General features: G+C 36.3%; 2 protein-coding genes across 8 annotated transcripts in view; both read left to right on the top strand.

Annotated features, from left to right (window-relative positions):
* The window catches only part of LOC109080469 (NACHT, LRR and PYD domains-containing protein 12-like), a 303,365-nt gene that overhangs the window by 139,544 nt on the left and 148,946 nt on the right, over positions 1-14,875 (top strand).
* The window catches only part of LOC109062937 (NACHT, LRR and PYD domains-containing protein 3-like), a 71,460-nt gene that overhangs the window by 9,834 nt on the left and 46,751 nt on the right, over positions 1-14,875 (top strand). For 6 of the 7 annotated variants that reach the window (XM_042717472.1, XM_042717473.1, XM_042717478.1 and 3 more), the window contains 2 exons: positions 1,223-1,269; positions 3,478-4,240. In XM_042717472.1, coding sequence (XP_042573406.1) covers positions 1,223-1,269; positions 3,478-4,004 — 574 coding nt within the window. In that variant the 3' untranslated portion in view covers positions 4,005-4,240. Of the gene's footprint in view, positions 1-1,222; positions 1,270-3,477; positions 4,241-14,875 lie in introns of those variants that run through there. The other variant, XR_006153858.1, reaches the window with a different exon arrangement.

Below are 14,875 nucleotides of genomic sequence, written 5' to 3'. Positions count from 1 at the left end.
ATGTGGGGCAGTAAGGGTGGTTTATTCAAGATGACTAATACTGATCAACTCAGTTTGGTTCAGGGTTTGAAATTAACTCCCACTAACCTGCCAAATGTGGGTGAAATGAACCATGGCAGGTAACATTGTCAACTCATTACCCAGTTTGAACAGTTATTAATAAATCATGTGCTGTCTCTTTTCATGCCATCATTATCAGTTCCTTTCCTTTAGGTAGAGCCTCCAGAATTAGCAAAACATAGTGTAAAGAGGCTCACACACTGGACCAGAAGTGCTGCATTGTTAAAATTCAAACATAATGTTTTCAGTGAATATACATATACTGGTAACACACAGCATCAGCAGCACCAAACTATGACTTCAGAGGCCGTTCAAATGGCACAGAACGTCATTTACATTGTTTTCCATTAAATTACATTGACAACAATTTGCCACAAATTTAGTGTACATAATGACTTCACCCTAGGCTGCAAGATCTATGTAACGTGCATTTTGCACAAATGAGTTTGTCTTTTGTTGCAAAACTTTCTGCATTTCTAATAATCATCACCCTTTCTTTTTCCTTTTCAAACACCAACACTATTCATTGCTTTTGATGCATAGCAATTTCAGCATAGTTTGTCATAATGGCATGATATTTTGGGACATGGACTTTGTTATTATTATTGTCTTGGGAGTGAGAACAGGTTGGATTTTTAGGATTCAATTGAGGAGAGGCTTCAGTAAGCTCAGTTCAGTACAGAAACACCAGATCACTTTTTGAATTGAAAGTCTGTTCACTAATCTTCAATGTGTTAACCAGTAAAACTTTATTTTGGAATAAGCTATGTTTGGATATTATAATTTACAAAATAAATACTGTTTTATGAGAGAAGTTGCTGAGAATATTGCAACAGGTAGGACTTTTATTATCATGCAGTCTGCAAACAAAGCTTAACTATTACAAAGCAAATATTCTTTAAAATTAGTTTGTTCCAGCATCTTGAAGATATTGCCACAGTTATGAATTTAATATGCTTTTTTCTGTTTCTTCATGAAATCTGTCGTTTTGCTTGATCTTCACTTTATTCTTACTGTTTTGTGATTATGAATGCTTTTTTTTGTCTTTGGAGCTCTGTTAGAGTTTATTAGAATTTTGCAGAAACCTGAATTTGACTCCTGTTTTCTCTGTTTGAATGCTTTATGTAAAAAAAAAAATTTGCTTATATTTGTCTCTGTTTAGTTTTGACCATGGGGACCCTTTGAGAATCATACCGGGACTGAGAAAATGTAGGTGTTTTTTATTTTTAATGTATTTTTTTTTAATTATCTTATATGTCTAAAACTGTCATTTTTCTCTCACACACACACACACACACACACACACACACACACACACACACACACACACACACACACACACACACACACACACACATTCACATTCTTGTATATGTGGCTTGTAGGGACTCTCCATCGGTGTACTGGTTTTTATACTGTACAAAATGTATTTTCTATCCCCTTACCCTCCGCCTACCCCTCATACAAAATTTTCTGCATTTTAGATTTTTAAATAAACGCTGTTTAGTATGTTTTAACCCATTTGGTTTACAGAGAGTGTCCTCATAAACCATGTTTACATTGAAATACCTGCACTGTAAAACCTGACAAGTCACAGTAATTCAAACAGATTGCCTTTACTTAAACCATGTAAGTTTTAAAACTTTGCAATTATGTAATCAAGTGATTAATTAAGTGCTGATTGAGCTTTAGTGATGAACAGCTGCTGTTAACAAACAGCATCACCAGCTCCACTTATTAATAACCAGACTGACTTTATTTCTGTCAGACGTCTACAGAAGATCTGATTGAGAATTAACTAAGGTTTAGATGTTGATTTATTGTTTCATTTGAAGTAACCATGTTAGAGATCAGTGTTTGCTTTAGTTGGGCTCTTTACCCTTGACTTCTGTCTTAAATTATTTATTTTTTTTGGACGTTGTAACCATGTGTTTTTGAAACATGTTTGTTATAACTCAAAAAACCCAGAAAAAATATGATCAGGTTTTGGTTGTTATACAGCATATTGGTGATGATAATCAACAATTACGGAGCTGTTCAGATTTCAAAATCTTACTAAATAGGTGTTCTATAGTTAGTTCAGTTGATTACAATGAAAACTATTCAAAAAGTCAGTGGTTCTTTCATAATCAGTTAATATAAAGGACTTTCCAAACAGTTTGGTTTTCTATGGTGTCAATTAGTCAAACGCAGACATCAATAATCAGAATATGAACCTCAACAATGGTTACGAAAAAAGAAAAAAAAAACATGCTGCAGTGCATGCTGGGTACTATTGTAGTACAAAACTCATGCATGGCTCCCAGCATGCTCTGCTGCATTGTTTTTTTTTTTTTTTTTATGGTCGCCATTGTTGAGGTTCATATGCTGATTATTGATGTCTGTGTGTGACTAAGTGACACCACAGAAAACCAAACTGTTTGGAAAGTGCTTTATATTAACTGATTATCACAGAACCACTGGCTCTTAGAATCACTTTTACTGTAATCAATTCAACTAATTACACAACACCTATTTCATCAGAGAATAAACTCCAAACAGTCCAATAATCAATGATTATCATTACCAATATACAGTCTAACTACCAACATCTAGATACAGGTTAGAGAAAAAAAAAAATGCTAACCTGAATGCACCTTAAGTTGCTTTGGATAAAAGCAGCTTCTAAGAGTGTGTGTATAACACCTGATGATATTTCCTCTGGGCTTTTGAGCTACAACAAATGGTTACAACAGCCAAAGAAAAAACTAAGACGGAAATTAAGGGTCAAGAGCCCAACTAAAGCAAACACTGATCTCTAACATGGTTACTTTAAATGAAAACATAAATCAACATCTAAACCTTAGTTAATTCTCAATCAGATCTTCTGTAGACGTCTGACAGAAATAAAGTCAGTCTGGTTATTAATAAGTGGAGCTGGTGATGCTGTTTGTGGGGTTGTTTAATCAGATCTTGAGAGATTTCATGTATTTTATTTCAGTTTATTTTATCTAATTCTGTGTCTGAAGTCAGTTGTAGTTCCTTTCTCTCTTTTCTTCAGTAATTCTGTTTGTTAACAGCAGCTGTTCATCACTAATTCACAATTATCACTCAATTAATCACTTAATTACTTAATTGCAAAGTATATCTTCTTTCAGTGAACTCAACTGAATTAAGTTCAGAGTACTCACAACTATTAGTTTTAAAACTTAAATGGTTTAAGGCAATCGGTTTCCTCAATTGGTTTGAGTAAACCTAACTTGTCAGGTTTTTAAGGATATCTGTTTACTCAAACGGTTTGAGTTAAGTTACTTGTCGGGTTTTACAGTGTGTGATATCAAATTTGTCATTATATTCCTCATCAGTCATAGATGCCAGAACACACACACTCTGAGATCTGTGAATTTTTGTGTTTTTGTTGTGTCTTCTTGTGTTCAGATGCCTGTGATCTCACACTGGATCCAAACACCGCACACACTCAACTCATCCTGTCTGAGGGGAACAGGAAGGCAACACACGTTCAAGAGCGTCATCAGTATCCTGATCTTACAGAGAGATTTGAGCAGCATGAGCAGGTTCTGAGTCGAGAGAGTCTGACTGGACGCTGTTACTGGGAGGCTGAATGGAGCGGCTGGGCTTATATAGCAGTGACATATAAAGGAATCAACAGGAAAGGAGGAAGTGAATCTTGGTTTGGATACAATGATAAATCCTGGAGTCTGTACTGCACTGAAAACAGATATTCTGCCTGGCATGATAATAAGAAAACTGACATACCAGCCCCTTCATCCTCTAATAGAGTAGGAGTGTATGTGGATGTGTCGGCCGGCACTCTGTCATACTTCAGCGTCTCTGACACACACACACTCACACACTTACACACATTCAACACCACATTCACTGAACCCCTCTATGCTGGGTTCAGGGTGTTTAAATCCTCTTTGTCTCTGTGTCAGTTTAAATAATCTGCTGTGAGAAACAACTGAGATGTCACAAACAAATGGTCTATTTTTCCAAGCAGTCAGAAACTTATATTTTTCCTTTTTTTCTAACATAACTCAATTTACAGACATTAGACCATTTTGATGCTCTCAGCGTGAAAAACCATCTGGAATAAGAGAGTTTGTGTGTGTGTGTGTGTGTGTGTGTGTGTGTGTGTGTGTGTGTGTGTGTGTGTGTGTGTGTGTGTGTGTGTGTGTGTTTGGTGGGATATTAAGGCTTTTTGTGTGTGTGTTTCATATTTTTCTCTAGGAAGGTGAAAGTCATTTTTGGCTCCTATATGTAACTATTGTTATTGCTAAATTATCTTTATCTGTAGTTAAAACTATAATTCTGAGCAAGTCATTGTTTTGTTTTGTTGCTTCCTTGGCATTATACACTTTTAGTTTTCTTTTTTTCTTCCTGTTTTGAATTTAAAACATTTTGTCATGTAACCTAAAAATGTGGTTTTATTAAAGTCAAAATAAATTACAAGCATTATTCATATGACTAAACCTACCTGACGTAAGCATCAGATCAGGTGAAAATGTCTTTTTAATGTAACAGCTGGTTTTCCTCAATAAATCTTTGCACATGATGAGTCACATTCACTGTCTGTCACGTTATGTGTTTATAGCTCAGATTCAGTGTTAGGAGATTCAGACTCTAAACAATGAGTTGAAACAGGTGATTTAGTGTAGTGTGTGATTACAGCATGTGTTCAGAGACTTTCTGATATCTCCTGTCATCTCTCAGTATGTTTTCATTCTTCATCTTCATTGGTTGCTCTCTCATGTACTAAATATGGATGTTGTTGGAGTCTCTGCTGCTGGACAGGGGTCTCTGTGAGTCTGTGTGTGCAGGACAGTCATCTCTCCGTGGGACAGTTTACTGGTTGCTCTCTCATGTATTGTATGGATGTTGTGAGATGACTGGCACATGATGAACACAGAGGAATATGACACACACACACAGGTATCTAATCAAAGTGTGTTGTATCTTCTTTAGTAGGCAATAATGACCAATTATGACTTGTATTAAAAACAAAAGAACTGTTTACTGAAGATTTGAGCAGTGTTATACAGTAAGGTAATCACTTCTGCAGCGCGCGCACACAATGGCTGCGTCCTCCATGTTTATTATTATGAGTTTTTTTTTTTTAGCTTAACCATCATGGAATGGAATGCACAGGATTGTGGGATATCATGGGCACTCAAGGATACATCTATGCTGACTTCAAAACTCGATCAGATGAAGGCATCTCAGGAGACAGGAAGTGGAGTTGTCATTGGATTTGGATGTGCCTTGATGCCTTCCTACCTCGGGAAGCTTCCTTCAAAGACAGCATTATTCAGCATTCGGACGCATCCATTGAATCAGTCACAAAGTTATCTTCCTCACTGCACACTCTTAGTCTAGCAAAGTGTAAGAATTACAGAAATTCAGACACTTTGATCTTCTGAGACATACAATAGATACACAGTGCGTTAACATACAGACATATGTTCCCATATTTCACTGAGAGAAAATGCAGGAAACGCCTCTCTCACATATGCAACAGTTCCTTCTCATCCCCGTCCTCCCTCCACTTGGTTCACTCAGAATGGACAATAGTATTATGTTGTACACAAATGAAAGTAATGTATTTAGTAGTGTTTGGTGTAATTTGATTTGTGTAAGGTTTACTTTTTTTATAGTCTCAATCTTACAAAAGTACACTAAAAGATAATACAGATTATCTAAGAGTTAAGGGATATTTTGCTTACTGTAATGGGAGTGCCCTTTCTCAGGGTCCTCCATGTAAATTACCTTCTGTTCCCATTGAGCCACCCAGGTATGGGACCTGGCTTAATGCAAATTCCAATTGTTAGTTCCTGTCTCCATCTTGGGGGATGTTTGTCTTGGTCTGCGGTACTTAAAGAAATGTTGCAAAAGGATCAGGGCGATTCTGTAGCCAGAAAGCCCGTAGTATGGTGTGTGTCTCTGCACTCCACACTATGTATTTTCCTGAAGTCAGGTATGCATCCTTTACTCTTAGATTTATCCTTGAGAATTTGATGTCTTGTATTGATTTGATAACTTGAATTGGCATAATACATATTTACCTGACTGATAATAAATTGTTACATTTGATTCTATTCTGTTTTACTCTGTAATTATTGACTAAAATTCAGTTGATGGAGCATAGGGCACACCAACTGTATCTTTAGAGATTCGGCTAACACTTGGTATTAGTTCAAGTGTACTTAGGGCTTATAGGGAATTTCCATTTAGGTCAACTGGATGTTGTTCAACCAACCTAAATAGGGTGAGCCTAACCTCTGTTTACTGTAATATTACTGTAGCTAAGTGTACATGGGGAAACCATGGCATGACCATACCAAAGCTACTATCAGGGAAAGTAATGTTTGTTGGCTTATATCTATAGTAGTGGTCGTGACCTCTGACTAGAAATAATGTTGCTTTATTCAAGTGTGTACAAATCTATGGGGGTTAATTAAAAGTACTTTTAGAATGAGCAAGCATAGGAGCGGCTGTCTAAAGTATTAGCCAGTTACCTCTGTCTAATAACCAAGACTGACGAGAATGTGACCGTAAGATACACTAAGGCCAAAGCGATATCTTTGAGCGACATGAGCACTCGTATGAACAAGTACAATAATATTAAAGAATAAATGGAATAATCAAATGTAAAAATAATAATACTTAGAGACAGACAAACAACCAATTTGCCTTTCAACCTAAATTCGAGGTCATTCTAAAATGGAGTCAGATTAGATCATTAAATGGAGTCAGATTTGAGTTTAACTTAAATTGAATAACTTTGCATGCTGAAAAGACCGAACACACAAGAAACCTTCAGCCAGCACTGGATACCTTCCTTGGATCGAGTGCGTGGACCTTACAAAAGCATTGTAGGCAATGTATCCTTAAAGCTGAACAGCATGATTTAAACTGTTTCTGTGGTTATTAAAAACAATTAAAAAAATCACCTGTTAAATAAAACTGCTGAATCACATCCCAAACCTTATTAAACATACCATATGTTAACTCAAAACATTTTTTTTTATTATTAATAATTAAAACCAAGGTTGGAAATTCAAAATACAGTATGGATTAGTTTGGAAATTATGCCTTATCAGCACAACAGCATTTTATTTACTTATTTTATTATTAAATCTGATATTTTCCCCCTGATGTGTAGTTAATGTGCTGAGCTTAATTTGAGTTTAATAAGAATGACTTGCTTTGACGCCGCTAGAGAAAGTATATCACTGTTGTTGTGTGTAATATGTGGGAGGAGGTCATAACGGGTCACCAGAAAAAGAAAGTGAAAACAGAAAAATAAACTACGCCATTTCAAGGCTTAAATAGAAAAATAAACGATTAAATTTGTGGGATTGTGCAGTATTTCGTGGTAAGTTCAAAACTTATTCTTAGTGTAACCAATGTATTCATACAAAAATGAGGTGCAAAAATGAGGTGTGTTTTTTCGAGGGTTAATCGTTTAATATTTTTTGATTGCCGTTTTGACTGTCTGCTTGTATATTTTATTATTGTTCGGTAGCCTCTCTTTAATGTAGGCTATTTTCCCCGATTTAATCCGTTACTGGGAAATTTATCTCATGTTATATTTGTATTATTTTGTCATCATCATTTTATAGTTGTTGGGTTATTTTAAGTTTTTGGGTGATTTTTTTTATTTTTTTGGTTTGTAGGTTTTTTATGTTTTTTTATTTTTTTATTTTTATATTTTTTTTGTTCTTTTATCATCCATCCAATCTTGCAACACTGCTGATAAACAAACACAGACCGGAAGATAACGGGCCAGGCGCGTGCGTCCGATGAAATTGTCTATATACTGTGTGTGTGTGTGTGAAAGGCAGTTCATCATTGAAATCACACGTTAAAATATGTGTTTCTTTTTTCCTGTGTTTGGGTTTTGTTAAAACATTTTGTCAGAAGGCAGTTCATCATTGAAATCACACGTTAAAATATGTGTACCAGTGAAAATAATCTTTTCACACTTGTGATCGATGTCACACCGTCTGTTTTCACCATTTTAAGTTCTGGTTTCTCATCTTTGCCTCCATGTCATGCAATACAATCATTTAATTCACAGGTAACCATGGATTATTCCTTACACATTCTAAATACTATATGTCATGTTTTCGGTAATGGAAGGCACCCATTACTGGTTTAGTTTATCATATATACATACTATCTGCAGTTTATTTGATCCTAATAATATCAGATTATCCTTCTCTGATAAGAACCAGAAAATGCTTTTAATCGCATTATAATCAGATAATTCTTTCCACCTGTAGTCCCCAATGGCCAACAAACTCTGTTTAGTCTGTTTTTAGGAAAGTTACAACTTTAGTGTTCAGCATATTGTTTCAGAAATGCAAACAATTAAATATTGAAATTTGAACTTAATTTGGTTGGTTTTATGTTGTTAAAGTTAACTTTAAGAAAGAAATATGACTGTTTGTAAAATGAAATTATTAAATTAGTTTTTTAAATTATTATTTATTTCAGTCAGATGGTCATTTTACACCCAGATGGTGCATCTTACCCACTGACTCGACTCGGGTCAACCTACCCCAAACCAGTTGTAAACTGAGCCATGGAAACATATTTTTAGAACCCTTTGTCATAGATACATTCTGATCATTTAAAATGATAGGAATACTTTCATTTGGATAGGATAGGATAGATACTTTCATTGCACTTCTGCATCATTTTCCCTTATCTTGAGGACCACATAAGTAAAAAATGGCTAATCTTACACTGTAAAACCCGACAAGTAACTTAACTCAAACTGTTTGAGTAAACAGATTGCCTTGATTTAAACCATGAAAGTTTTAAAACTTTGGAATTAAGTAATTAAGTGATTAACTAAGTGCTAATTGAGCATTAGTGATGAACAGCTGCTGTTAACAAACAGAATCACTGAAGAAAAGAGAAACACAAGAACTACTACAACTGACTTCAGACACAGCCTTAGATAAAATAAACTGAAGTAAAATACATTAAATCTCTCAAGATCTGATTAAACAACTGCACAAACAGCATCACCAGCTCCACTTATTAATAACCAGACTGACTTTATTTCTGTCAGACGTCTACAGAAGATCTGATTGAGAATTAACTAAGGTTTAGATGTTGATTTATTGTTTCATTTGAAGTAACCATGTTAGAGATCAGTGTTTGCTTTAGTTGGGCTCTTGACCCTTGACTTCTGTCTTAGTTTTTTCTTTGGCTGTTGTAACCATTTGTTTTTGAAACATATTTGTTATAACTCAAAAGCCCAAAGGAAATATTGTCAGGTGTTGGTTGTTATTCTGCATAGTGGTGATGACAATCATTAATTGCTGAACTGTTCAGAGTTCAATCTCTGATTAAATAGGTGCTGTGTAATTTGTTTGATTGATTACAGCAAAAGTGATTCTAAAAGAGCCACCGTTTCTGTGATAATCAGTTAATATAAAAAAAACTTTCCAAACAGTTTGTGCACATACTTTTTACTACAGTGGCAATTAGTCAAAGTGTGCCAACAGCAAGAAATTTGGTGTTATCTATATTAGATCTGATCGGTTACAGTATTTTGATTAGACATTCTAATTCTAAGAACATGGATAGTTTGTACAAGTTGTTAGCACTGTGCTGTTCTACAAGAACATTTGATATTTAGTCTAATTTAAAGGTTATAGTTAGGCGCCATCCTCTGTTCAAAGTTGGGTACTGCATGTCAGGTTGTAGAGTCGTTATATGACAATTATATGACTATCTATCACCCACCATCTGCAGCGTTTCAAGGCAGTGAGGAAAGGCGCCGAGACAGGCGAGTGACACTTGACTATTCTCAGACTCAGTCAGCTACCCCCTCACAAGCTGGACCATATCTAGGTAATCTGTATGCAATTAATCAAATGTCTGATGTCGTCAAGTTTATCGCAAGACGTGAATTAGAGTCTACTGGCCTTACACAGTTTAATGATCAGCCAGAGACCTTTAGAGCATGGAGGGCATCATTCATAAATGCCATTAAGGACCTTAACCTCTCACCAAGCGAGGAGATGGACTTGCTAGTTAAATGGCTAGGGCGAGAGTCAGCAGAGCATGCATAACATTAATCATCCATAACAAGGGCTCAGTCTGGTCTGGGACAGACTTTACGAAACATATGGCTCGCTGGAAATGATAGAGAATTCTCTCTTCAAAAGATTGGATAATACAGAAACTGCCATTCAGCTTACAAGAAAATTGGCTCAGAGTGGGATCTAAATATAAAGAGGACTACAGGGTTTCTTTTCCACCCTTCAAGTTCCTAGTAGATTTTGTACATCAGCAAGCTAAAATGCGCAATGATCCAAGTTTCTCCCTTACAACAATACAGAAAGAATCTCGCAGACCAAACAAACCTGCATTTCCTAGAGCTGTCATGACTCACAAGACACAAGAGGTTCACAAAGTCAGTGAGGACGAGCCTGTGGAATCGGAAGTTTCCTCAGCTTGTACAGAGGTATGTGGAGGCAATCAACTCCCACGCTCATGCTCCAAGGTATGTCTTGTGAAAGTATTTCCTGAAGACCAACCAGAAAAAGCAGTCAAAACATATGTGATACTAGACGATCAAAGCAACAGATCGCTTGCAAGATCAGAATTCTTCAATCTGTTTGGTATTACAGAGTGCAATGTAGCCTATACTCTCAAAACATGTGCAGGCACGGTTGAAACGGAAGACAGGCTACCACGAGGCTTTCAAGTGGAATCCCTTGATGGAAGCATAGTCTTACCCTTACCAGTGCTTCTTGAGTGCAACGAGATTCCAGACAAACGCTCAGAAATTCCCACTCTAGAAATTATTAGTAAGCATAGACACTTAAAACATATTGTGAAGTACATTCCAGAGCCTGATCATCATGCTCCTATTCTTCTTCTGTTAGGCAGGGACATCATCAGAGTTCACAAAGCCCACAAGCAAGTGAATGGTCCATCGGATGCCCCTTTTGCGCATAAATCAGATTTAGGATGGGTAGTTGTTGGGGATATGTGCCTTGGGAAGGTTCATAAACCTACCTTCGTTGGAGCTTACCGCACCAGCATTCTGGAGAATGGTCAACGTACATACTTCCAACCATGTCCCAACTATTATCACATGAAAGAGAGATCTCAGTATGTATCATGCATTAGATCTCTTATTAGGGAGAGCACACCAAAATTAACAGAATGGGACATATTCCAAACAACTAAAGATGATGAGGAAAGAGCTTTCTCTATCGAAGACCAGCTTTTCCTGCAGATTATGGATAGAGACGTTAACAAAGACGAAGAAAATTCGTGGGTTGCTCCACTTCCATTCAAGCAGCCAAGACGATATCTCCCAAATAATTGTTCACAAGCTGTAGAACGCCTTAATTCACTTCTACGAGCTTTCAGTAGGAAGCCAGAGATGAAGGAAGACTTCATAGGCTTTATGGAAAAGCTATTTCAGAATGATCATGCGGAAATTGCCCCTGCAATCAGTCCCAGTGAACAGTGTTGGTATTTACCTTCATTTGGCGTATACCATCCTAAAAAACCATCCCAGATCCGAGTAGTCTTCGATTCGAGTGCTCCGTGCAAAGGTATATCACTCAACCAGGTTCTCTTGTCGGGTCCTGATCTCAATAACAATCTCCTCTGAGTCCTCATGCGTTTTCGCAAAGAGCCTGTCGCCTTAATGGTAGACATTCAACAAATGTTCCACTGCTTTAAAGTTCGACCTGCAGACAGGAACTACCTCAGGTTCCTGTGGTTTCATGAAAATAACCCAGATAATGAGGTCACAGAATACTGTATGAAGGTACACGTATTTGGGAACAGTCCCTCTCCGGCAGTAGCCATTTACTGTCTTCGTCGCGCGGCTCAAGAAGGAGAAAAAGAATTTGGTAAAGACGCTCTACAATTTGTGGAGCAAGACTTTTATATGGATGATGGATTGAAGTCCTTACCCTCCCCAGAGATGGCAATCAACTTGCTAAAAAGGACACATGGAAATGCTGGCAGTGTCCAATTTGAAGTTACACAAGCTGGCTTCAAACAGCAAGGAAGTCATGAGAGCTTTCCCATCCGAGGATTACGCCAACTCACCGAAAGAACTGGATTTAGGTCAGTTCACTTCCTATGCAGCGCAGTCTCGGCCTACTTTGGAATTTGGACACAGACTGCTTCAACTTCCATGTTCAAAATGAGAGAAGGCCTTACACTGTAAAAAGTGATACTCTATATTTACTCAATAAAATTGTGGCAACAGATTACAAGCAATATTATTAATTAAATTTAACACATTAGAATTAATTAGAATTAATCAAATGAGATACTTACAAGCAATCATTCAAAATGAGTAAAATTACATGAAAAAAATAAGTAAAAGGTATACAAAAATACTGGTTTTGTTGGACAAAAAACGAGAAGCACCTGGCTGCAGCCTGCATATAGAGGTGGGGTTGCACATGTTAACCCGCCCCATACCTACTCTGATTGGTTCGATAATCTTTCATAGGCATACATGATAGGAAATGTGTGCGTAGTTGGTGTACACTGTTAAAAATAATACACTATATTTACTTAATAAAATTGTGGCAACAGATTACAAGCAATATTATTGATTAAATTTAACACATAAGAATTCATTAGAATTAATCAAATGAAATGTTTAGAAATTAACCATTCAAAATGAGTCAAATAGCACAAAAAAAAATAAGTAAAGTTTAAAAAAAAAAATTATTTGAGAAAGAAAAACAAAACACTATGCTAATGAATACTATGTTATGCATACCAGGCCAGTATTTGGTGATTAAGAAACACAGAGCAAAAATGTAATTCACAAATTCATGTTTTTGTTGCTTACATGGAGATGACACAGGCATTGTGTTCAAAAGCTTATGTTTTCAAGCCCCCAAAACAGAGTTATTGAAGACACCTGATGTTAACAAACAGAATCACTGAAGTAGAATAATCTACATTTTGGTTACCATTACGGTGGTCAGTGTTTGCTTTAGTTGAGCTCTTGACTCTTAAACTTTTAAACAAATTTTTTGGTTGCTTTAATTGTAATACAGCAGTTAGACAAGCCAAAGAAGAATAAGATCAGGTGGTGTTGGTTATTTTGACATCATTTGATCTAGATTTCTGAGTTGGTTGTATCTTATCAGCAACAGGCGTCCTTTGGATGAACAGTGTAAGGTCTGGTATTTTCAGCATAATCAAATAGATTCTTAGAAGCACTTCTGATCACAACATTAAAAAAAAGATTTTTTATTATTTTTTTTTTAATTTAGGAGCACAGACATCAAGAATCAGGCTGAGAACCTCAATAATGGTGACCATCAAAAAGCATGTTGCACTGCATTCTGGGTGCCACCAATCAAAGCTCAATTTTTAGTGGCTTGTTTTGTGATGCTTACAGTTCATCTGTTAATCTGAATATGCTGTGTTTGTCACCATTCTTGAGATTCATACGCTGGTTCTTGATGTCACTGTGTGCCTAAAATAAGTCTTCCCTCTCCCACAACAATTTTTTGTTTAATCAGAGTTCTTAAACTCTGGGTTTTACAGAAAATTTTGGGTATTCTATTGTTGAATTATAGGGGCTGCAATATTACAAGCTCTACTTGCAACACTCAGGCCAAACAATGATTATGTAAAATCATAACCAACACCACTGATCTTCTTTACTCTGAGCATTTCTAGCTGTTATAATTCAGTTCCAACAGCCATACAAAATGTAATATTAAAAAGCTAAGGGTCAAGAGACCCAACTAAAGCAAACACTGACCACTATAATGGTAACCCTATAAAATTTACCCTTTTCTCCTTCAGTGATTCTTTTTGTGAACTTTAGGTGTCTTCAATAACTCTGTTTTGGGGGCCTTAAGACACAAGCTTTTGAACATGATGCCTGTATCATATCTATATAAGCAACAAAAATGTGAATTTGTAAAAAGGCTGACATCATGTGCATGCATATAATGTTTTCACTGTGTGTTTGTTTATTGATAGCTAATTGCTTGACATGTATAACATAGCATTCTTTAGCATAGTGTTTTTTGTTGTTGTTGTTTGTTTTTTTTTTCTCTCAATGAAATCAATATTTTTGTGTAAATTTTACTTAATTTTTTCATGTTCTTCTACTCATTTTGAATGGTTGCTTGTAAGCATCTAATTTGATTATTTCTAATTAATTATAATGTGTTAAATTTAATTCATAATATTGGATGTAAAATTTTAAACAATTTTATTGAGTAAATAAAGTGAATCATTTTTTACAGTGTACATTAGGCGTGGACTGCTAGCAGTTATAAACAGCTTGTATAACCCACTAGGATTTGTGGCTCCAATCACAGTTCAAGGCAAAATACTGCTAAGGCAATTAACTGAGGGTACTACTGATTGGGATGCACCCTTAACTGCGAACAAGTGAGAACTGTGGGAAATATGGAGAGATTCCTTGAGGGATTTACAACATGTTCATGTCCCAAGAAGCTATGGACCTACATCCTTGTTAGGTGCCCAGTTCATAGAGCTCTCTGTATTCTCTGACGCTTCTGAGAGAGTAATTGCAACAGTCGCTTACCTTAAGATGATTGACGCATATGGTAATAGTCATACAGGATTCATCCTTGGCAAAGCGAGGTTAGCAGCCACAACCAGAACTCACCATACCTCGTCTAGAACTCTGTGCGGCGGTGTTAGCTGTAAACATAATGGAAACCATCACTGCAGAAATTGCTGTCAAATTCGATGATATAACCTTCTATACAGATAGCCGTGTGGTTCTTGTCTACGTAAGCAATTGCACACAGAGAAT

The sequence above is a fragment of the Cyprinus carpio genome, chromosome B1, assembly GCF_018340385.1.
Source record: "Cyprinus carpio isolate SPL01 chromosome B1, ASM1834038v1, whole genome shotgun sequence".
Lineage (NCBI taxonomy): Eukaryota > Metazoa > Chordata > Actinopteri > Cypriniformes > Cyprinidae > Cyprinus > Cyprinus carpio.
This window is presented reverse-complemented; position numbering and strand designations above follow the sequence as displayed.